Source organism: Xenopus tropicalis, chromosome 6 (assembly GCF_000004195.4).
Source record: "Xenopus tropicalis strain Nigerian chromosome 6, UCB_Xtro_10.0, whole genome shotgun sequence".
NCBI lineage: Eukaryota > Metazoa > Chordata > Amphibia > Anura > Pipidae > Xenopus > Xenopus tropicalis.
In genome coordinates, this window is record NC_030682.2 from 39,139,649 (window position 1) to 39,162,603 (window position 22,955).

Below are 22,955 nucleotides of genomic sequence, written 5' to 3' on the forward strand. Positions count from 1 at the left end.
TCCAAAATGGCTATATATTTCGCTCTGGAATGCACAGCCATCTTAGATTTACAGGCATCTAAGCCAGGCAGAGGGAGGCAGTGTACCAGCACTAGATACATTCTGCTTTCCAATTGCCTAAAATCATGAAACAGCTTAGTTACCACATGGCTTTATAGGGGAGAAATCACCATCACGTTTTTTTGTGGAGGTTTCGCTTGTTTGAGTTAGGCTGTAAGCCTCCAAACTCATTAATTTAGTAGGTTTAACACATGGCTTTACACATTATAGGGCTCATTTACAAGCACTGAAGCAGTGAGCAAAATGAACTTAATTAATTTGGAACAGGAGGCAGGCAGAAGGCAGTAGTTACCATCACAAATATAAGGAAGTGTAAGGAGGGCCTTTTGACACAATTATCTTTAATGAATGAGATTTTGTGCACCAATTTATCAGACCCACAACTGCAGTCGTAAAATTACTATTATATGTTTTATGGTAATGTTTTATAACTTGATTTTTTTTATACTGATATGTTTACATTATTTCTGGAAAGGTTTTGAATGGGATTAATCTGAGCATAAAATCTGGGCAGACTGTGGCCTTGGTTGGGCAAAGTGGATGCGGAAAGAGCACAATAGTCCAACTCCTACAGAGACTGTATGATCCGCAAGAGGGAACGGTAAGGCCGTTTCATTCACCAATTTCATTCATTAAGGGGAACTAAAGCTTCACCAAGAAGTACCAGCCCAAGGCAACCACAGCCCTTAAGCAGGGAAGATCTGTGCCCCCCAAAGATGCCCACAGTAGCTCCCCATCTTCTGCTGATTCCCAGCACATGCTCTGGGTTACTGTCACTTACTGAGCTTAGGGACCAGTAATAATCAGACCCGTAGTTTCAGCTTATATGAAAGACAGACCTCATGTTCTGCTTGATAATTTGCGATGACCCCTAAGCTTAGCTTCTCAACAGCTGCCCAGAGCACACTGAGCATGTGCCCCGTCCTAGAACAATGGGAATCTCCTGTAACAAATGTACAGACCTATATCCTTACTACTATATGGATGCTGCAACTTTAAGCTAGTGCAATTAATTCAGTGTATAAAATTTTTAGCCATATTCATCTTTAATTAGAAATATTTAATCTATAAACACTGTAACCCTGTCTGACTGTAACTTTTTCTTATTCAGTTGGCTGTGGATGGCCATGACATCAAATCTCTGAATGTAAGATACTACAGAGAGCTAATAGGAGTGGTCAGCCAGGAACCCGTCTTGTTTGGAACAACAATTAAACAGAACATTAAATATGGAAGAGAAGATGTTACGGATGAAGAAATTGAAAAGGCTGTGAAGGAAGCGAATGCCTACGACTTCATTATGGCTCTGCCAGATGTACGTATTTCTTAAAGCTGAAGTTACAACCAAAAGTATGTATGCATTTTTACTTTCATAATTTCAGGGACCCCTGGCCCCTGCCTGGTTGCGCCATTGTAAGTAACAGAACCATTTCCACTGCAGCTTTAGTTTCGTGGCAATAGATGCTCTTTGTAAGGTTTTTTTAATCATGCACTTTTCATTTAAAGAAATATGAAACTCTTGTTGGAGAAAGAGGGGCACAGCTGAGTGGTGGGCAGAAACAACGTATAGCAGTTGCCAGGGCCTTGGTGAGAAATCCAAAAATTCTTCTTCTGGATGAAGCCACCTCTGCTTTGGATACTGGAAGTGAAGCTATTGTTCAGGCTGCTCTAGATAAGGTAACTATCTTTTAATTTTTCCCATGTAGATTTTGTTACATAACATTATAATAACTAGATATCTGGGAGTATAGGCTGACTGCAGTACCACCAGTTAAAACGGAATTCTCTGGAAAACAATGTATTTTACAGTACTTTAAAGTTGCAACAATCATGCATTGCATTTCTTGGTCTATCATTTATTCAACACCAATACATTCAGCAGCATTCTACAATTAATGGGTGTATCTGTAAGCTTACACAAAAACATACAATACAACAAATAACCAATACAAGAGCTAAAGAGGGCTCTGCCCAAAAGAGCTTGCAATCTAACGGGTTAGAACACATTGTGTAGGCATGGGCAATATCAGGTGAGAGATTTAGAACTAATCATTGCATTTAGCAGCATATAGTGTACACTGAAGCTATGCTAAGCTAGATGAGGGTAGGCTTCTCCAAAGAAATGTGTTTTAAGAGACCTTTTGAAGGTAGGGAGATTGGAAGATAGATCATGAGAGAAAATTCTCCCCTCTTTGGTGAAGCCCTTGCAAAATCTTGTGAGTGTGTGCAGGCCCAGATTTGTGGCGAGGCCACAAAGGCCCGGGCCTAGGGCGGCAAAAATTTAGGGGCGGCATGCCGCCCCGCCGCAATAAAATGTGTAAGTTTGCCTCCCTTACGGAGCAATGGGGACCTCTCCCCACTGCTCCATATCGGACTTTAAATGCTTGCGCATGCGCGCTCGCGACCGGGGGGTGGTGGTTCAGAGTTCGCGCATGCGCGCACGGGGGCAGTGGTTCCACGTTGCGCATGCGCACATGGGGGCGGTGGTTCCGCATTCGCGCATGCGCACACGGGGGGGGGGGCTTAGGGGTGACCAACGGGGGTGGCCTAGGGGCGCCGAAAGGACAAATCCGGCGCTGAGTGTGTGTGGAAGTAATAAGTGAGTTATAAATTAAGGATCAGGCCATTAGAGAAGTGTTGCAATCAGTTTGGTAAGAATCTGAAAAATGAGTTTAGAGATGGGGCAGAGTTATAAACTGCTTTGAATGTGAGGCTCCATAGTTTGAACTATTCTGAAAGATAGTGGAAGCCAAGGCAGAGACTGTCAGAGAGGCATGGGTGAGAAGGAGTGGTTACTGAGGTGTATAAGCCTAGTGGCAGTATTTTTTTTTACTAGAGTGGTGGCAGTCTGGAAGGGAAAGCCAGATTAGAGAGACAATAATCAACATTCAAGCATTCTGGATAACAGGTCCCATACCTGTTAAAGTTGAAATGTTTGTAAACTTACACTGGTTAACGGTATATGGTCTCTAATGTGTAGATATAGTTGCCTCCAATAACTGTAACGTATGCCATGACTGTGTAATGTGTTCCGTTCAATTGTTTTTACTATGTCTACTTTATTTTTTATCTTGTTATTGTAACTTTTACCTGCAAATTACAAATGTTTAACATTTCTTCTTACAATGTCTTCATGTCCAGGCGAGTAAAGGCCGGACCACGATTGTTGTAGCTCATCGTCTCAGTACAATATGGACAGCCGATGCTATAGTCGTGTTTGAAAATGGTGCTGTGGCTGAACAAGGAACTCATTCTGAGCTGATGGAGAAAAGGGGTATATACTTCTCTCTTGCAACAGCACAGGTACATTCTGCAGTGTAAACACAAGCTGTTCTTATCTGAAACTGCTTTTCATTTATCCCATTTTGTTATAAATTCCATCAGAAGAGCAGAAGATATGGGAATCTAACCATAGGCAAGTTCTGTGAACCATACCTACAGCCTGATGAAGCCCTAGGCTATTTGAATTTCTGTCTGATCCAACCAAAATCTAAAAACACCACAGATAGATATCCACCATAAAGTGCATTTAGCAGTGCAGTATAACTGTATAAATGACATACAATGCATAATATTTATGGCTTTTACTTCATATCTAACAGATTTGCTTGTGATCAGTTTCCTGATTAAAGCTCATGTAGTAAATAGAATAAAGGCCATCCTTATGTTAAACATGAAACAAATTGTGACCCTCCAACTTTTGTTACCAAGAGCTTGCAGGGTACCAGTGGCCAGGTGGTCTTGGATCAACTTTAAATATCATTTAGGATTAACTTTAAAAAGGAAGGTAAAGTAAGATATTTTCTTGTGGCACCCATACCAAAGAAGGGCATGCCAATAGCCCACCCTGTGGTCGCGAAGGGACATGGGCATAGGGGGCTTCATTTATAGTTTTTAGAAATCCCCCCTCCCCAGTCAGTTGGCTGGTGAGTGGGGGACGCAAGTGGGTGGATGGAAGGAAGGGCCGGGTAGGGGCTGCTGTGTGCGCTGGGCTCCTCAGAACATTTTATTGCAGGGGCTGATGTGGCTAGCGTACTGTTGTTATGCCATTGGCCCCACTGTAGAAGTCACAAGCTTCTAGTTACCACAAAGAGCGAATGCTAGCAGACAATAGTTTGTATACAGACATTGCTGCTTTCTCTTTTAGACTGTACAGCTTTCCGAAGATAAAGAGATTACAGAAACAAAGCAAAATGGAATACATGAAAAAACTTCCCTGATACAACGTTTTAATTCCCAAGCCTCTCTGAAAAATATACAATTGGAGGAGGAGGATGAAGAAGAAAAACCTGACTCAAAAGAGGTATTGTTAAGATTTTCCAATTTCTCTACAGCCACAACTTTTTAGCAGTCCATAATGACAAGGCAAAATGGCCTCCATAGCCCTCGATGGAAACTGAATGCACTTGTAAAGGGAGACATGCATCTATAACAGAATAAATCTTCTTTTATAAACTAGCTATAAATTTATTTCCATTTCCATTACATGTTATTTGACCTATGCTCAGCTCTGTACATGAATTGCTAGCTATCTGTCAATTGATAAACTTTACTTTTACCCATAATGTATGTTTGCAGATGCCATCAGAGCTGCACTAGTGAGGTTATTTTTTTCTGATTACCTTTACATTCATTGAAAGAGTCTATGGGCTAAGTGTCTTGGTGGCATCTCTTATGGCAGGGCATCCCCAACCTTTTTTACTTGTGAGCCACACTCAGCTGTTAAAAGATTTGGTGAGCTACACAAGCATGAAATAAGTTCTTTGGGGGTGCCAAATAAGGGTTGTGATTGGCTATTTGGTAGCCCCATGTGGACTGCTGGCCTTCAGGAGGCTCTGCTTGGAGTAAAACTGTGCTTCCAAAACTTGTCTCCAAGCCAGGCCATTGGGAACAATATCAAAGGAGTGGTGAGCAACATGTCGCCCATGAAACACTGGTTAGGGATCACTGTTATATGTTATACCACCTAAATAAAGCTGTTTTACAATACTAATTTTTTCAAAAGTTATGATGTCTATTGTCCATGTTAATAAGGATTTTGTGTTATTGTCCCTCTGCCTTAATGCCCAGCAAGCAAGTATTGCTACATCCAGTCTAGGCACTGAAATATATCCCCATTATGCAACTGTTGTGCCCCTACAGATAGCAAATGGGTCAGAGGGGCCCACACGGGGTATGGTCACTTTCCTGCTGTGCCAATGGTTTGTGTAAATTGAACAAATGATTGTAGCAAAACAAAGTAAAGAGAAACTAAGTATCATCTACTCCATACTTCATGAACTGGCCAACACCGTGCAATTGCAGATTACATTTTCCAAACTGCCATAACAAACTAATATCCATAATATATACGTTATACATGTACATGCATTTACATAGCATGGGCCACCATACTCGTATACCATTAATTGTATGGTATCATTGGTATGGGCAAGTGCATGGAGAAATAAACATCTAATTCCACAAACAGTATTTGTAGGGACCCTGGCAGAATGAAAACTTCTACAGTTTTGTGTATTTTAAGTTACCAAGCTTTGTTCTCTTCCAAGAATGGAAAGAAAATCATTAATTCATTTTTTTGTCTGTTTTTAGAAAGATCTTCCCAGTGTGTCCTTTCTCCAACTTATGAAGCTAAACAGATCAGAGTGGCCTTATATTCTCCTTGGAATCTTTGCCGCTGGGGTTAATGGAGCAATAAATCCATTATTTTCTATATTTTATGCCAGGGTTATAGCTGTAAGTAATTTGGCAGAACAAAATGCCATAACTATTTTGTATCAGTTAGCAAATAATCAAAATACATTTTTTTTAAATTAATATTTCCCTTATTTTTTTCCTGGACAGGTTTTTGCATCAAATGATCCAGAAAGAATCCGGCATGAAAGTACCATTTACTCAATTTTATTTGTAGTCATTAGTGTGATCATTTTGATCGCATACACTGTACGGGTACGTATTTTAACATGTCATATTGGTTTAATTGTTAATATAAGTGCATCTTATTATTGGGTTACAATTTGTTCTCTTTTAAAAAATTAAGGGATGGAACAATATAACAAATATTTGTGTGAGTTCTGTGGGTTCCCTGGCAGTGTTCTACTTGGATACTTGGATGTTTCAAGCACAGATGACATAAGCAAAAGCAATTTCTTCATAATAGACTTGTTACCTCATAAATAAATGCAAATAGCAGTGAATGTGCAGTGAAAGTGATTTGAGTACAGTTACACTCAGACTCACACTTGTGCTTCATTGTGGGTCAACACTTCTGTTTCATTGTTGGTCAAAACATGGCGATTAGTGATGACCGAATTTTTTCGGCAGGCATGGATTTGCAGTGAATTTCCGCATTTCGCAATTGGCAAAGATCTCTTATCCGGAAACAAAACTCCAGGTCCCAAGCATTCTGGAAAAGCAGTCCCATACCTGTAGTATGATAATGACACTCCTACATCTGATATATACTTCATTCAAAATATTGCCTATCAAAGCTGAACAGGGTTGTCCCATTATTTAAGATAATATGCACACTGGATTGTGTACATTTCTTGGTGGGTTAGGTAACCTCCAGACACAATCATGGTTTATTCTACTTGGTTGAGTAAAGGCAAAAGTAAAGTTCCTTTTAAAGAATAATCTATACAAGCACATTTGCTGTATACTTGAAGTGCTAAGAAATGACAAATCATTGTATATGGCAGCATGTCTAGCATATCTGGATTATGTTTAGCTGGTAAAGGAAATTATAGATGAGTTTTAATGGATTCTGGTGGACTTTGAGGAACTGCTGAAATATAGGCGAAATATAGTCCAGTTTTAAAAAACAAACATTTTAAAGACATGCATATATGTTACATATTTTATATTAATGGCCAACAGGGTTATATGTTTGGGAGATCTGGAGAAACCCTGACAATGCGGTTAAGACATATGGCCTTCAAAGCAATGATACAACAGGTCAGTGAGAAATATTCCTTTACTGCATGGCGGGAGAAAGGAAATGATGCCGAGACATCTCATTCACTAAATGGCACTTTGTTGCACTTTGTAGGACATTGCGTGGTTTGATGACAAGGACAACAATACAGGAGCACTGACGACAAGACTTGCAACAGATGCTTCTGAGATTCAGACTGTAGGCTTATTTCTATTTCAACCATTGTACACTTTATTATTATTTTCATATTAGTATGCAATCTTTATGTTTATGGTATACACCCATTTACTGAAAGTGCTGGAAATGCAGTAAAATATATTGGCACTTTATAAAGCTGTAATAATAATAATTATAACAACAACAACAACAATGATGATGATTATATTATAACATTTATTTATGAAACATATATTTAACATATTATATAACCATAAATTCTCAGTGATGTGGAAGTGCTATCCTACTTTTGAGTATATTTACTCAGGCTTTCCTTTTCATTCTGTGATTCCTGTTTAGGCTACAGGCTCCAGACTCGGTTTAGTGGCAGAAAATGTGGTTGGCATCATTTTGACTGTCGTTATTGCTTTTGTGTATGGGTGGGAAATGTCCCTTCTGGCTATTGCAATGGCTCCTTTTGTAGTCATTGCTGGAATGCTGGAGTTTACTGCTGTAGCTGGCTTTGCTACTCGGGATAAGAAGCAGCTGCAGAGGTCTGGAAAGGTAAGATCCTGCCTCTAAATTTAATGGGGAACTCTACCCAAATGCAACTTAAGATTTGTGTTAAGAATTGTACATATTTTCACCTCAGTTATCATTATCTTTTCACCCACAATGCAAGCAGTATATAGCCTGTGTGCTATTTATGTAATTTGCATAGTATCACAGCACGGTTTATTGTACAGTGCTGCAGAAATGTTTTTAACCAGCTTGTGTACATGGCATTTTCTAATGTGGCCAAGTTTAATGCTGGCTGCTACATACAAGCAGTAATTTTAATTGTTATTTTGTCCTTTCTAGATTGCAACAGAAGCAGTGGATAATATTCGCACTCTGGTATCATTAACCAGGGAAAGGACCTTTGAGGAGATGTACTCTGAAAGCTTACAGAAACCATACAGGTCAGATAATGATCTAGGCATATATTTGTTATACACACATTAACTGCAAATTCTTAATACTGATTAAGAAATAGCTTTAGGAGTTAAAGTAATTTCAGTAGAAGAAATGGGAGGTGTGTCTTAGATGAACTGTATTATTTCATAGCTGAGCTTATTAAACTACACCCCATCTCTAAGCACTGGAGTAAATAATTCTTTAGGCTGCCTTTCAGTTATAAGGTGGTTTAATATGTTACTATTGTAACATTAAGGGGCAGAGTTCTCCTGGGTTTAACTGGGGAAGGATTTACAGCAGTTTGAACTTTTTTGGCATTTATCAACAATATAATGAAACCTTAATGAATGTGCCCATTTAGCAAAGCTAATAAATTTGTCAGTGTGTGATTGACTGCTTTAAAGACATGTAAACCCTCAAAACAAATTGATGTAAAATAACTGGCAGTGCTCTTTTAAGCACTTTGGCAATTTACATTTATTTTTTTCTCTAGATTTCAAAATATTAACATTGTTTACACTAAAATAATGAAACTAAAACAGCTCCATCTTCTGGTCAGTTTTGACATCAGGCTAACAGTTGGGTAAAATTTTAGAAGAGGATGAAACTCTTCTTATGTTGCTATGCTTGCAAAAGAGCAAAGATAAGTCATCAGAGGAGGGATATATTTGGTGATAATGAAGGTTGTTTCCAGCCAGCCTAAAGGTGCCCATACACAGTCAGATTTTAGTCTTCTTCTGGCGATTGTTCGGATATCGATCGTACATTTAAATGCGACAATATAAAACCAACATTAACATTGAATTGTAGGATAAAGTACAGGTATGGGATCCCTTATCCGGAAACCCGTTATCCAGAAAGCTCCGAATTACGGAATGCCCGTCTCCCATAGACTCCATTTTAATCAAATAATTCAGAATTTTAAAACTGATTTCCCTTTTCTCTGTAGTAATAAAACAGTACCTTGTAATTGATCCCAACTAAGATACAAATAATCCTTATTGGATGCAAAACAATCCTATTGGATTTAATTGCAGTTTTATTGATTCTTTGGTAGACTTAAGGTATGGAGATCCAAATTACGGAAAGACCCCTTATCCGGAATACCCTTGGTCCCGAGCATTCTGGATAACGGGTCCTATACCTGTACTAAAATAAAACAAAACGGAGAATGTTCTGAACATAAAATAATCGGCAGACGAAAGTGTCGTCCCAAAAATGTACTGAAGGTCCCCCAAGGATATCGTCAGATACATGCACAGATTTTACCTTTATCCGAACTAAATTTTTTTGACCTGTCTGATCGACTAAATGGCTAATCGTTATGGTATGAAAATCACTGGGATGATAATTTGGAGCCCACACACAGTCCAAAATTCTGTGCATTTATGGCCAGCTTCAGACATTAGCAGCCTTGGCCAGACTTGAGGTGGTTGTTTACACAGATAAGGTGAGCAATTTGGCCTATACCTATTATAAGATACCTATAATATAGTAAACTTAAAAAGTGTAGGGAAATAAGTTACAAAGTAGCTGACTGATTTTCAGTCATTTGGTATAATGTGTTATTTTTTGAAATCTGTTTTGCAGAAATGCCCAACGTAAAGCACACATGTATGGAATGTGTTTTGCAACCGGTCAGTCATTCATGTATTTCATTCATGCAGCAGTTTTCCGCTTTGGGGCATATTTGATCAGAGTTGAACGGATGAATGTAGAGGAAGTGTTTCTGTAAGTATTAATCCTTGGGACTGAATAATTATTTCCAAACTCTTCCACAGGTTGCAGTGGTGGTGCAATCATTAGATAATAGTTTTACTCAGACTAAGGCCAATGTCCCATGAGAAGATTTAGTTGCTGCGATTTTAAAAAAAGCGAGTTCCAGTGATAACTCGCATTTGGTACCTCAGATCTGTCAGTGTATGTCCATCTTTAGAACTATTCTACAGATCTGTTATCTGCTGTGTAAACATGTGCCTTTTTGCCCTTGAAACGCTGCCCCCCAGGGCTACACAGCAGCATATTTATTTAAACTATAGTATTGCTTCAGAGGCAAAAACAGCACATTTTATTTAAATGGATAGAAAATACTTAAATTTTTGGTGTTACTGTTCCTTAATCAGTGTCTAGGAATATATTCTCTAATTTGTTCATTCTGTATTCTGTATGCTTGACAGAACTAGTAAAGCCCTTACTACAGGGGCGCTGCTGCCATTCTTGCCCCAGTCCTCTGTAAGTTACCAGGGGTGCAGTGGCGTAGCGAGGGGGGTGCCGAGGGGGCCATGGCCCCGGGCGGCGTATCAGAAGGGGCGGCGGCAATCACCATGATATAACGTACCCCCAACAGACCATCGGCGGCGGCTCCTTCTCTCTTACAGGCAACAGGCGCTTTTATAAGGTTGCGCCCGTGCGTATGACGTCACACGTCAGCGACGAGGCGCAACCTTATAGAAGCACCTGTTGCCTGTAAGAGAGAAGGAGCCGCCGCCGATGGTCTGTTGGGGGTATGTACTATGGGGGAAATTGGGGGCACTGTGTGGGGGCTACTGTCTATGGGGAAATTGGGGCACTTTCCATGGGGGGGGCCAGGTCTTTGTGGGGTATTGTGTATGGGGGCACTTCCTATTGGGGGCACTGTGTATGGGGCAATTGGGGCTCTGTGTATGAGGGCACTTTCTATTGGGGGGAAAGGTCTTTGGGGGGTATTGTCTATGGGGACACTGTGTATGGGGAAATTGGGGCACTTTGTATGGGGCAATTGGGGGCACTGTTTATGGGGGCACTGTGTATGGGGGCACTTTCTATTGGGGGAACTGTGTATGGGGCAATTGGGGCACTGTGTATGGGGGCACTTTCTGTGGGGGGGGCAAGGTCTTTGGGGGGTACTGTCTATGGGGGAACTGTGTATGGGGAAATTGGGGCACTGTGTATGGGGGCACTTCCTATTGGGGGCACTGTCTAAGGGCAATTGGGGGCACTGTGTGGAGGGGGCTGCTTTTTTTATTTTGTCTATTTTTTTTTAAGAATAACTAAATAGAGGGGCGGCAAATTTCCGGTCGGCCCCAGGCGACGAAAGCCCACGCTACGCCACTGCAGGGGTGGCAGAAAACACCCCCTGGTAACTTTAAGCAAGGAAAATCTGTTTTTTAAGAGTAAAACCAGAGATGTGGCCTCGAACCACTCCTGTTAAAAATCTAAGTACAGGGGGACTAGGTAGGGAGTAGCTGCATCAGTAAAAATGTGAAAACTTGGTGGCAAAGCTTTACTTAGGGTGGGGGGGTGGGGTATTCCAGTTAGGAAGGCCTAAGAGTGAAAGGAATTTTAACTGGCACGTGCCTTGGGTGCAATCTACCCCTAGTCCGGGCCCTTGTGCCTTCCTAAATTGCCTCCACCATGTTGACCCCCCCACAAAGCGATCACATGCGCCTGCTTATTCATGAATGTGCGTGGGGTGGGGGACATAGAGTCCTGCCTGGTTGCCTAGGGGGTTCAGTTGGCTTGGCCCAGCTCTGTCAGGGGACTGCCCTTTATATGATACTGCAATAGGAGACTGCAAAAAACGTTGTCATCTTCTTTGTTTACGGTTTGCCAATATTCTGATGATTGAAGGCCACATAAAATAAAGCTCAGTTACAGGAATCCTGTAATTTTTTAGTTATCTAGCGAGCTTATGTAGCTAATGCTATACTGCATGTAATTTTACACACTGATAGTAGTAGGTGCTACTTGGAGTTGACTAGACATATGTTTAATTGCTCCTATGGTGCCACAATAGGCTAACAGCCTTATGACAGACAATTAATACGCAAGCTCTTCTCACATCTCATCAGGCAAAGCTGGTTCAGTCTGTCCAATAGAAGGGACTTTGGGTAGAAAAGACAGCCTTCTGCCTCACCCAAATAGTACCGAACTGTATTTGGCTAGTAGACCATGTTTGCTATTTATATATTTGCCTGTTAATGAGCAGTATAAACCCTTGTTAATCATGCCTATTGCTTTAGGGCAGGGGTCCCCAACCAGTGGTTTGTGAGCACCATGTTGCTCCCCAACCTCTTGGATGTTGCTCCCAGTGGCCTCAAAGCAGGTGCTTATTTTTGAATTCCTGGCTTGGAGGCAAGTTTTGGTTGAATAAAAACCAATTGTACTGCCAAACAGAGCCTCAGTTAGGCTGCCAGTCCACATAGGGGCTACCAAATAGCCAATCACAGCCCTTATTCGGCACCCCCAGGAACTTTTTCCATGCTTGTGTTTCTCTCCAACTCTTTTTACATTTGACTATGGCTCACGAGTAAAAAAGGTTGGGGACCCCTGCTTTAGGGCTATAACACATGGGGAGATTTGTTGGCTGCAATAAAACATCTCTACAGTGGGTGGCAGATCTCCCTGAAAATGCTTTGCCATGCACTAACATTTAAATTGGCGCAAGTAAAGTACATTACTTGCAGAGATTTGACTTACTCATATTTTCACATTTTCGCCTAAATCTATGGTGTTGTTACTTTCTGTAGCTAAACAGGATAAAAAGGGAAACTGCCAACTCCATGTTTCGTTCTTATAAGGTTGATAATTAGATTACTAATTCACCGATAATTCCCCCTGCATAATGGTTTCCTGCTCTGAAATTAGAAATAAGAGAAGTAGAAGGAAACAGGTTGCAGAAATCTAATTATCTATCTTAGACAATGTTATGCCTAAGGTGGCCATATACATTAATAGAGAAGGAAAGAATTGCTTTTCTCTTTTTTTGTAAACATGATGTTCCACTGTCTGACTTCCTCTCTCAGAAACATCCTTAATTCCCTGGGCCAGAGTCTGCACAGTTCTCTCCTCTCTCCCCTCTCCTGCTTCTTCCTTCACCCCCCCCCCCCCGCCAGAATGCTAAGAACTCCCTCTCCCCTCCCTTAGGAATGTGTGATCTCAGCTATAAGGGCTAGAGACTGCAGGCAGGAAGCAACTTAAAATGGCAGCCGCGATAATAATCAAAGGGAGAAAGCTTTTAAAGCTGTTTACTCAGATATGTTAATGGTTTCTGCAGAATAAATATATTGTTCTAGGTGGCACTAATGTGGCAAATCTATTGGCAGTAAAATGCTAAAATGACTTTCCTTCCCCTTTAAGATCAGAAGACAAACTGCAAAATGTCTTAGAATATCAATATCTACATCATACTAAAAGTTATTTTAAAGGTGAACTACCCTTTTAAGAAAGATAAGTATAATGAAAACCAGATGAGCAACACTGAATAATAACTAAATTTGGTAATAGCAGAGTTTGCAGTGATTTTATTATTGTGCCTCTTTCTCCACAGAGTATTCAGTGTCATAACATTTGGAGCCATGACACTGGGAAACACATTATCCTTTGCACCTGACTATGCTAAGGCCATGTCTGCTGCCAGATATCTTTTTGCGTTGTTTGAAAGAGAACCGACAATAGACAGCTTCAGTCAGCAGGGGCAGAAACCGGTAAGTGACACTAAGGGGCACATTCATGAAAACACAAGTTCGAATCCCGAATGGGATAAATTCGGATTGGATACGATAATTTCTTAAGATCGCAAATATCACGAATATGCTTACGAAAAAATTGTATTAGTCACTATAATATCGTATTGGCGATCCAAAAAGTCACAAAATTTTCATACTGAACGATCGTAAAATGCAGGAAAACCTTTCCGACTTTGATCCTTCTGTGCATGATTTTGGAAGCCTCCCATAGGCATCAATGGCACTGTGCAGCTCCAACCTGGCCCAAGGAAAGTCTCCCATAGGGCTCAATGGCACTCTGCAGTTCCAACCCGGCCCAAGGAAAGTCTCCCATAGGGCTCAATGGCACTCTGCAGCTCCAACCTGGCCCAAGGAAAGTCTCCCATAGGGCTCAATGGCACTCTGCAGCTCCAACCTGGCCCAAGGAAGGTCTCCCATAGGACTCAATGGCACTCTGCAGCTCCAACCTGGCCCAAGGAAAGTCTCCCATAGGGCTCAATGGCACTCTGCAGCTCCAACCTGGCCCAAGGAAAGTCTCCCATAGGGCTCAATGGCACTCTGCAGCTCCAACCTGGCCCAAGGAAAGTCTCCCATAGGGCTCAATGGCACTCTGCAGCTCCAACCTGGCCCAAGGAAAGTCTCCCATAGGGCTCAATGGCACTCTGCAGTTCCAACCCGGCCCAAGGAAAGTCTCCCATAGGGCTCAATGGCACTCTGCAGCTCCAACCTGGCCCAAGGAAAGTCTCCCATAGGGCTCAATGGCACTCTGCAGCTCCAACCTGGCCCAAGGAAGGTCTCCCATAGGACTCAATGGCACTCTGCAGCTCCAACCTGGCCCAAGGAAAGTCTCCCATAGGGCTCAATGGCACTCTGCAGCTCCAACCTGGCCCAAGGAAAGTCTCCCATAGGGCTCAATGGCACTCTGCAGCTCCAACCTGGCCCAAGGAAAGTCTCCCATAGGGCTCAATGGCACTCTGCAGCTCCAACCTGGCCCAAGGAAAGTCTCCCATAGGACTCAATGGCACTCTGCAGCTCCAACCCGGCCCAAGGAAAGTCACCCATAGGGCTCAATGGCACTCTGCAGCTCCAACCCGGCCCAAGGAAAGTCTCCCATAGGGCTCAATGGCACTCTGCAGCTCCAACCTGGCCCAAGGAAAGTCTCCCATAGGACTCAATGGCACTCTGCAGCTCCAACCCGGCCCAAGGAAAGTCTCCCATAGGGCTCAATGGCACTCTGCAGTTCCAACCTGGCCCAAGGAAAGTCTCCCATAGGGCTCAATGGCACTCTGCAGCTCCAACCTGGCCCAAGGAAAGTCTCCCATAGGGCTCAATGGCACTCTGCAGCTCCAACCCGGCCCAAGGAAAGTCTTCCATAGGACTCAATGGCACTCTGCAGCTCCAACCCGGCCCAAGGAAAGCCTCCCATAGGGCTCAGTGGCACTCTGCAGCTCCAACCTGGCCCAAGGAAAGTCTCCCATAGGGCTCAGTGGCACTCTGCAGCTCCAACCTGGCCAAAGGAAAGTCATGATACCGAAGCTTGAATGAATCCGAAACTTTCGTACTTGGCGTGACAATACGATTTTGTCGCTCAAATTTTGTCGAAAAGTACGAAAAAGTCGCTAAAAATACGGAAAAGTTGCGCAAGGTACAAAAAAGTCGCTGAAAATATGCTCGGAGCGTTCATGGATTAGTAAATATCCCCCTATGTAAACGTTTTACTTTTTGCCAATAAAGAACACAGCGACTGGATGACACACTGGGCATTTGATTAAGGGTGAAGACACACGGAGCTACTAGTAGCAGCTACTAATGGCTACTAAAAAAAGACAATGCTGATCATATAGTGATAATTGTCTCTACGTGTATTTTAGCAGAGGCAATTCTCAGTATTGTTTATGGCAGGTTATTTTCTGGAGTTCACTAGCCTTAAAAAAGTAGCTGCTACTAGTAGTCCAGTGTTGTATTCACCCTAAGGGTTCCACTGCAGACCTTGCAGACCTGTTTTTAATTGTATTTTCTGATTAAAGGGCTGTTGTTAAGCCCAAAATATTGCCCTTTATTCTACATAATGCAAGTCACCTGCCATCACTTTATTCTGTGTGTGGCAGATGAGATTCAATGTGGATAAATGTAAGGTCATGCACCTGGGATGTAAAAATATGCAGCCACTTATACCCTTAATGGAACTGCACTAGGCAAATTCCTAATGGAGAAGGACCTTGGAGTCCTTGTAGATAATAAACTTGGCTGTAGCAAGCAATGCCAGGCAGCAGCTGCAAGGGCAAACAAGGTTTTGAGCTGTATTAAAAGGAGTATAGATTCACAGGAGGAAGGGAACATTCTTCCAATTTTTAGAGCGCTGGTAAGGCCTCATCTAGAATATGCCATTCCCAAAGAATTGCATCTTAGTTGGTAAAGGGTAAGGAAAACCTAAGTTATTAAGAAAGACTGGCCAAGTTGGGTTTGTTTACATTGGAGAAGAGGCGCTTAAGGGGGGATATTATAACTATGTATAAAAACACAAGGGGATCATATAATAATACACAGTATCTAGTAGAATTAAGTCTAAAACAACTGGACTTTTCTGAGTTTTTCTTGAAAACGTTTCACCACTCATCCGAGTGGCTTCTTCAGTTCAAATGACTGGTAGGGAATTCCCCGGTATTTAAACTCTTGATGGTAGTAGAGTCACAAACATCCAATCACAATGGTTCCATTGAACTTGTTCAGTTAGGTGTTAGCTGAAACTGACAGGTGTAAGAAGGTATGATCCAATCACAATGGTACCAAGATTCTCATTGATGAAGGTGTTAATCCTTCAAAGTACATGACTGGAAGTGTGAACTGTTGTGAAACTGCCGGGGTAAGGATGTCAACGCGCCATTGTATGTTGGTGACAAGCGGTGTCTCAGGCCCCCTCCTCTATTCAGGGATGGTTTTTCCAGGCTGGCATAAATGGCCTCTTTCACACCTCTTTCAAACCATCTGTCCTCTCGGTCCAAAATATGCACGTTACTGTCCTCAAAAGAGTGACCTTTTTCTTTGAGGTGTAGATAGACTGCTGAGTCTTGTCCTGAGGAGTTCACCCGCCTATGTTGGGCCATTCTCTTACAGAGAGGTTGTTTTGTCTCCCCAATGTATAAGTCTGAGCACTCTTCACTACACTGGACAGCATAGACCACATTACTTTTCATGTGCTTGGGTGTTGGGTCTTTCGGGTGCACCAGCTTTTGTCTCAGGGTGTTGCTGGGTTTGAAAAACACAGGAATGCGATGTTTGTTGAAAATTCGTTGACATCCTTACCCCGGCAGTTTCACAACAGTTCACACTTCCAGTCATGTACTTTGAAGGATTAACACCTTCATCAATGAGAATCTTGGTACCATTGTGATTGGATCATACCTTCTTACACCTGTCAGTTTCAGCTAACACCTAACTGAACAAGTTCAATGGAACCATTGTGATTGGATGTCTGTGACTCTACTACCATCAAGAGTTTAAATACCGGGGAATTCCCTACCAGTCATTTGAACTGAAGAAGCCACTCGGATGAGTGGTGAAACGTTTTCAAGAAAAACTCAGAAAAGTCCAGTTGTTTTAGACTTAATTCTACTAGATACTGTATATCATGACCTGGATGAATGAGAATCTTCATAGACATATAATAATACAGTATCTCTAAAGTTCATTTACCAGTATCTCCACAAGGGCATCTATTCTTATTAGAGATCGATATGAACAGACACTCACGTCTGGAGGTAATTAATATGCCTGGGTGCAGTGTAGAAAATATCATATAGACTTGAAAAAGCATTGTGAATAAACCTTATTCACAATCTCACTTGTGAATAAAATCCTTTTTTGTATCGTAAGTCCTGTGAGTGCGGAATGGTTTTTTAAGTCTACATTCCTATTAGAGGAAAGGAGGTTCCATCTTAATATTTGGAAAGGGTTTTTTACAGTGAGAGATGTGAAGTTATGGGATTCTCCCCCTGAATCAGCCGTATTAGCAGATACATTACACATTACAGATACAGTAGCTTCAAGAAGGAGTTGGATGGCTTTATAGCAAGTAAGAAAACACAGGGTTATTGAAAATATCTTAAAAGAATTGTCTCCCCTCTGCAGCAAATTAGAGAGGCTTCAGATGGGGATTCCTCTGGATCAACTTGCAGTTAGATAGATTTTATATAGACAGAGGGTTAAACTTGATGGACACCTGTCTTTTTTCAAGCTATTTTACTATGTAGCCAATTAGAGGTATCACTTACTACTAACTCTATATTTGACAGTTTGCATGCCCAGCTACAGTACCTAGCATATTACCTTGAACTCAGAATTCCTTGTGCGTTCCCTTACAGATCACTCCAAGGTCATTAAAGGAACAGTAACACCAAAAAATGAAAGAGCTTTAGAGTAATAAAAATATAATGCACTGTTGCCCTGCACTGGTAAAACTGGTGTGTTTGCTACAGTAACACTACTATAATTTATATAATAAGCTGCTGTGTAGCCACGGGGGCAGCCATTGAAGCTGGAGAAAAGGAGAAAAGGCACAGGTTACACAGCAGATAACAGATAAGTTCTGTAGAATACAATGGTGTTTTATCTGTTATCTGCTATGTGCCTGTGCCTTTTCTCCTTTGAATGGCTGCCCCCATGGCTACATAGCAGCTTATTTATATAAATTATAGTAGACTTTCTGAAGTAAACACACAACTTTTACCAGTGCAGGGCAGCAGCACATTATATTTTAGTTACTTTTATACACTTTCATTTTTTGGTGTTACTGTTCCTTTAAGTCATTAGACATGGATGCAATCCATATTGCTGTAGGGGATACGTGTTTTTAAAAATCTTAAACCAGTTGTTCTCTGTTGTTCATACACTAAACTGAATAGCAGCCTCATACTTGCATAGGTTACTCCTTACAGGAAAATACAGAAACGTAGCTAACTGAACATAATGCTCTTTTCCTTAAAGATAATGGTCCTTTCTACAAAATAATCATTTTCTGTGAATCAACAGATTTTAAATGCAACATTTTAATTTTTTTCTTTTCAATAGGAATACTTCTCTGGATCTTTAGAATTCCGTAATGTTTCATTTAATTATCCGACGCGTTCAGACGTTGCAGTGCTTCGAGATCTATGCATTAAAGTAGAAAGTGGGCAAACGGTGGCATTTGTTGGTAGCAGCGGATGTGGGAAGAGCACTTCTGTTCAGCTCCTACAGAGGTTCTATGATCCGCAGGAAGGAGAAATGGTAATATCCAATGGCAATATTGCATTTACATTGCATTTACAGCTGCCACATTTTGGGTTTGCATTAGCCCAAGCAGTCAGACTTGCATGCTTTAGTTTATACCATTACTGACTGTATGCCAATGACTGCAGGTACAGGCTTTAGAATTTTACTTAAATTAATGTATAAATAAATGTGTTCCCTAATGTTGAAGTTAAAACCTTGGCATATTACTAGTTACATATATTACTAGTGTACATCTGCATGCTCTGATGCTAAACAAAATCTAGAAAATTTAGTAAAATCTAGAAGGGATGCAGGAAATCCATCATTTTTAATTGAATACTGACTCTTCCACAAAAGATTTGCCTAAATATCGAACCAAATCTGAACACTAAAAATATTTTCTTTTCTCTAGCCAAAAAAATGTAGGATGTCCTTTGTAGCACTAGTGATTTATGTTAAGCATTCACCAGATGTTTGCAATATTAGGGAAAAATAAAGAGATAAGACAGTTGCTGAATTGGAAGCCTATGTCTGTGAAATGGTCAATGATGCTCTGTTTTGAAATAGCAATTAAAAAAATTCCTACAGCAAAACTCAGCAACTGGTTATTCCCACTCCCCCCTCTGATTAATAGTTAGTAATGAGTAACAAATGTTATCACAAAAGCAAAAATGGCAATGCAAACCTAAGACAGAAGATTAACATTAACCCCAAAATCTAACTGTGATTTATGGTGCTGTATGGTGTCAGTGTGCTGCTAACCTGTCATTCTCCTGTATGCAGCTGTTGGATGATGTGGATGCCAAATGCTTCAATGTCCAATGGCTTCGTTCTCAAATGGGAATTGTGTCCCAAGAGCCTGTCCTGTTTGACTGCAGCATTGCTGAAAATATCGCCTATGGTGACAACTCCCGCACTGTGTCTATGGATGAAATACAAAGTGCAGCCAAAGCGGCCAATATCCACTCATTCATACAAGGACTTCCTCTGGTAATTTATACTGTACTGGTATAATAAAATAAATGTTCTTAAGGGAAAAATATTTCCATTGTGTGAACTTTATATAGCTTTTATGAACCTGCAAAAGTATTTAGCAAATGTTGTAATTTGCACTAGTGTGCGTTGTATGTTATACACCTTATAGGTTGATTTTATTTGGAAAAGTTGGTTACAAGTAAAGCTGCAAACAAAAAAGGTAATGGTTTGGATGAGGGTTGCAGGTATCAGCAGGCATAACTTCTGGCCTCCGTTTCAGTTAGCGGTTGCAGGTGAGGGTTGGTTCTGCTGAATCAGGCGATGAAACAAAGGAAGAGAATACTGCTATATATAAGCTGGCTGCTGTCCAACAACCTTTGTTAAGCAGAAGGTGTGAGTACTAGGTAAGAACTGTACAAGTTTCTATCACAAGCCGATAAGAAACTTACCAAATAACTTTCTCTCCCTTTCTTGCTTTGTTGTCTAAATATACAGTAATACACTTTCTTTTTGGAAAATGTTTTCTGATTTAATTCTCTTCCAATGTCATTTTATCATCAGAAATATGAGACTCTGGTTGGAGCAAAGGGAACTCAGCTCTCCGGGGGACAGAAGCAGAGAATAGCTATTGCTAGAGCACTCATCAGGGCACCGAAAATTCTACTTCTGGATGAGGCCACTTCCGCACTAGACAATGAGAGCGAAAAGGTGAGAAAGAAAATCATATAATATCCTTGCTACATCACTTCATACATACAAATGTCTCTGTCATGTCACATATGTGTAATTTCAGCCTCGCAACTGTTTCTAAAGGAATAAAATACAGACATAGCCACCCTGATACTGTAAAAATGGATCCAAACACAAAAATCACACAGGCACAATTACACTGTGTTTCTAGACATTTCCATTACCGGACAAACGGCCTCAGAGGGAACTGAATTACGCTCCAGCATAGGCTATGCAATTTTCATATGGCATTTCTGCACTTTGCTTTCAGATTTTTGATTCTACACTAATCCCAGTTAGGCCACTTCAGGCGGCTGTGTTGTAAGCAACAAATACTTTATTTTCTGGTGATTATAAATAGCAAATGGAAGTCCTGACTAGGGAAGGATGATAATTTTCACATATAAAAAGACACAATGGTAAAAACCAAGCCTGTGTTTGTGGTTGGAAACAATGTGTTTAGTATGTAAAAAAAATTACATGTATGTTGAATAAGTTATAGCCAATTTTGAACTTGCCCAGGGTGGTAAAATCAAAAGGCATCCTGATTTGGTGCCTACATATGGAGAGTGTCACCTGGAGATTACTAATCCCATGTTCTCTTCTTGGTGGAACACAGAAGAACTGTTCCTGCTAACTATTCGTGTGCATCACACACTTGTAGGATGTTCTATAGCAGGATCCAATCCGTCACTTTCTAAATCTTATTCACTGGGCCCTTGCTTCAGCAGCTTATCTGGCCTCCAACAGGACTCCCCAACTGATATCTGGCCAAAAATTTGCCAGTCAATCAGACAGGTTTGATTTTTCTGTTGGATTGAAAAAAAAGTTTTAGAAGTTATTGTTGGCTTAGCATCTGTGGGGTGGGGTGCATCATGGCATTGAATTTCCCACATTGAGTTATTGTTTCTCTCCTGTAGGTTGTACAGCAAGCTCTTGATCAGGCCAGGAAAGGAAGGACCTGCATCCTGATTGCGCACAGACTGACAACCGTACAGAATGCTGATATTATTGTGGTTATGAACAAAGGGAAGATCATAGAACATGGAAGTCACCAAGAGCTGCTCGGCAAACATGGCGCATATTATGATCTAGTCAATGCCCAAGCTATAATCTAATAGAAATGTAGAGAAAAGTATTAGTAGGAATATAAGCGTACAACTGTACCAGTGACTATGTTATATGTTAGGCTTCATATCAGTTATGTGCCTCTGCCTTTGTAACAACTGCAAGTCAAGTGACTATTACAATTTGGAGCCTACAAACAAGGACTATAAGTGCTGGATCGCAACCAATCAGGCAATCACGTTTCAGTATTTCAAACTGCACTGGACCAATGATAACTATAATGTCAGTTACATTTACATTTCTATGTTTTAAATGAGCATGTGTTGATCTGCCCCTAAGTGCCTCTGGATATTTCCCTGGTTGCAGGACCCCTGCTGGGCTGATGCTGTCATTGCAACATGGAACCAGAGGGAAACTGTCTAAGAATACTTGAGAAAAAAAAAGCATTTTTGCACATTTTCAACAATGTATAGTTACCTCTTAAGGCTAATGTCCCATGGAGAGATTTTGTTGCCTGTGATCTCTCTAATCTCTCCAAAATGCCTTTCGGTAAGGATACGAATTACTGGTAGAAAGACCGCAGCATCGCTTTGGTTTTCCAAAATCGCACAAAGTTTCCTCCTGCACGCGACTTTGCATTGTGTCTATTGTGGGCGACTAGATCTCTCCATGGGACATCTGCCTAATCTGGTCATTCTTTTATGAGATGCTGCTCATTTGTTTGTTTTTGATTTGTGTGTTTATATGTTTTATCTAATATTTTTTGGCATTTCAACAGAAAAACATTGTTACTAATAGCCCCTTTGTATATACTAACTTTATTTTCTATTTGCTTCTTGTTCTCTTCACAGGGAAAACATTTCAGTTTTAGGTATAACCTTTTTATATAATATTTTTTTAATGTATTGGAATTATTATTGTTCTGTGTGTGTTTAACACAATAAAGCCCATTGCTTTTATGTTAGCTTGTTATGGTTTGTTTTGATGCCAAAGCGCATGAATCCCCTCACACTTAGGGCCATGTCTGACAAGGATTTTCTTTTCCGCCATATCTATGTTGAGGGAGAAAGCACTGATCTCTTTCCAGTCGAAGCAATTGACAGTCACGGCATTGTGACATTTGCACGAAAATGCAGTCTTTCGCGGTTCTGTGTCTGCCAGAAAATGCCTTATCTGACATGGGCAGAAGTAAGTGAGGGCACCTGCAAAGACTCTCAGACTGGTATGGGACTTTTTAGCGGGAATGAAGGGCTGACAATAATTGATCATCAAAAGGGGAACTTGAGAGGCAAAAAATCAATCTGCAAAGATTGCACATAACTGGGGCACTGGGAATA

General features: G+C 41.0%; 1 protein-coding gene across 2 annotated transcripts in view; it reads left to right on the forward strand.

Annotated features, from left to right (window-relative positions):
- LOC116406449 (ATP-binding cassette sub-family B member 5-like) overlaps positions 1-22,577 on the forward strand; it is a 34,230-nt gene extending 11,653 nt beyond the window's left edge. For both annotated transcript variants that reach the window (XM_002933288.5, XM_018094593.2), the window contains 17 exons: positions 536-661; positions 1,172-1,375; positions 1,567-1,737; positions 3,202-3,363; positions 4,208-4,363; positions 5,653-5,796; positions 5,905-6,009; positions 6,940-7,017; positions 7,112-7,195; positions 7,514-7,717; positions 8,015-8,115; positions 9,701-9,841; positions 13,419-13,575; positions 18,664-18,861; positions 19,630-19,836; positions 20,383-20,529; positions 21,471-22,577. In XM_002933288.5, the coding sequence (XP_002933334.2) occupies positions 536-661; positions 1,172-1,375; positions 1,567-1,737; positions 3,202-3,363; positions 4,208-4,363; positions 5,653-5,796; positions 5,905-6,009; positions 6,940-7,017; positions 7,112-7,195; positions 7,514-7,717; positions 8,015-8,115; positions 9,701-9,841; positions 13,419-13,575; positions 18,664-18,861; positions 19,630-19,836; positions 20,383-20,529; positions 21,471-21,668 (2,583 nt within the window). In that variant the 3' untranslated portion in view covers positions 21,669-22,577. The remainder of the gene's footprint in view (positions 1-535; positions 662-1,171; positions 1,376-1,566; positions 1,738-3,201; positions 3,364-4,207; positions 4,364-5,652; positions 5,797-5,904; positions 6,010-6,939; positions 7,018-7,111; positions 7,196-7,513; positions 7,718-8,014; positions 8,116-9,700; positions 9,842-13,418; positions 13,576-18,663; positions 18,862-19,629; positions 19,837-20,382; positions 20,530-21,470) is intronic.
- Positions 22,578-22,955: the final 378 nt, after the last annotated feature.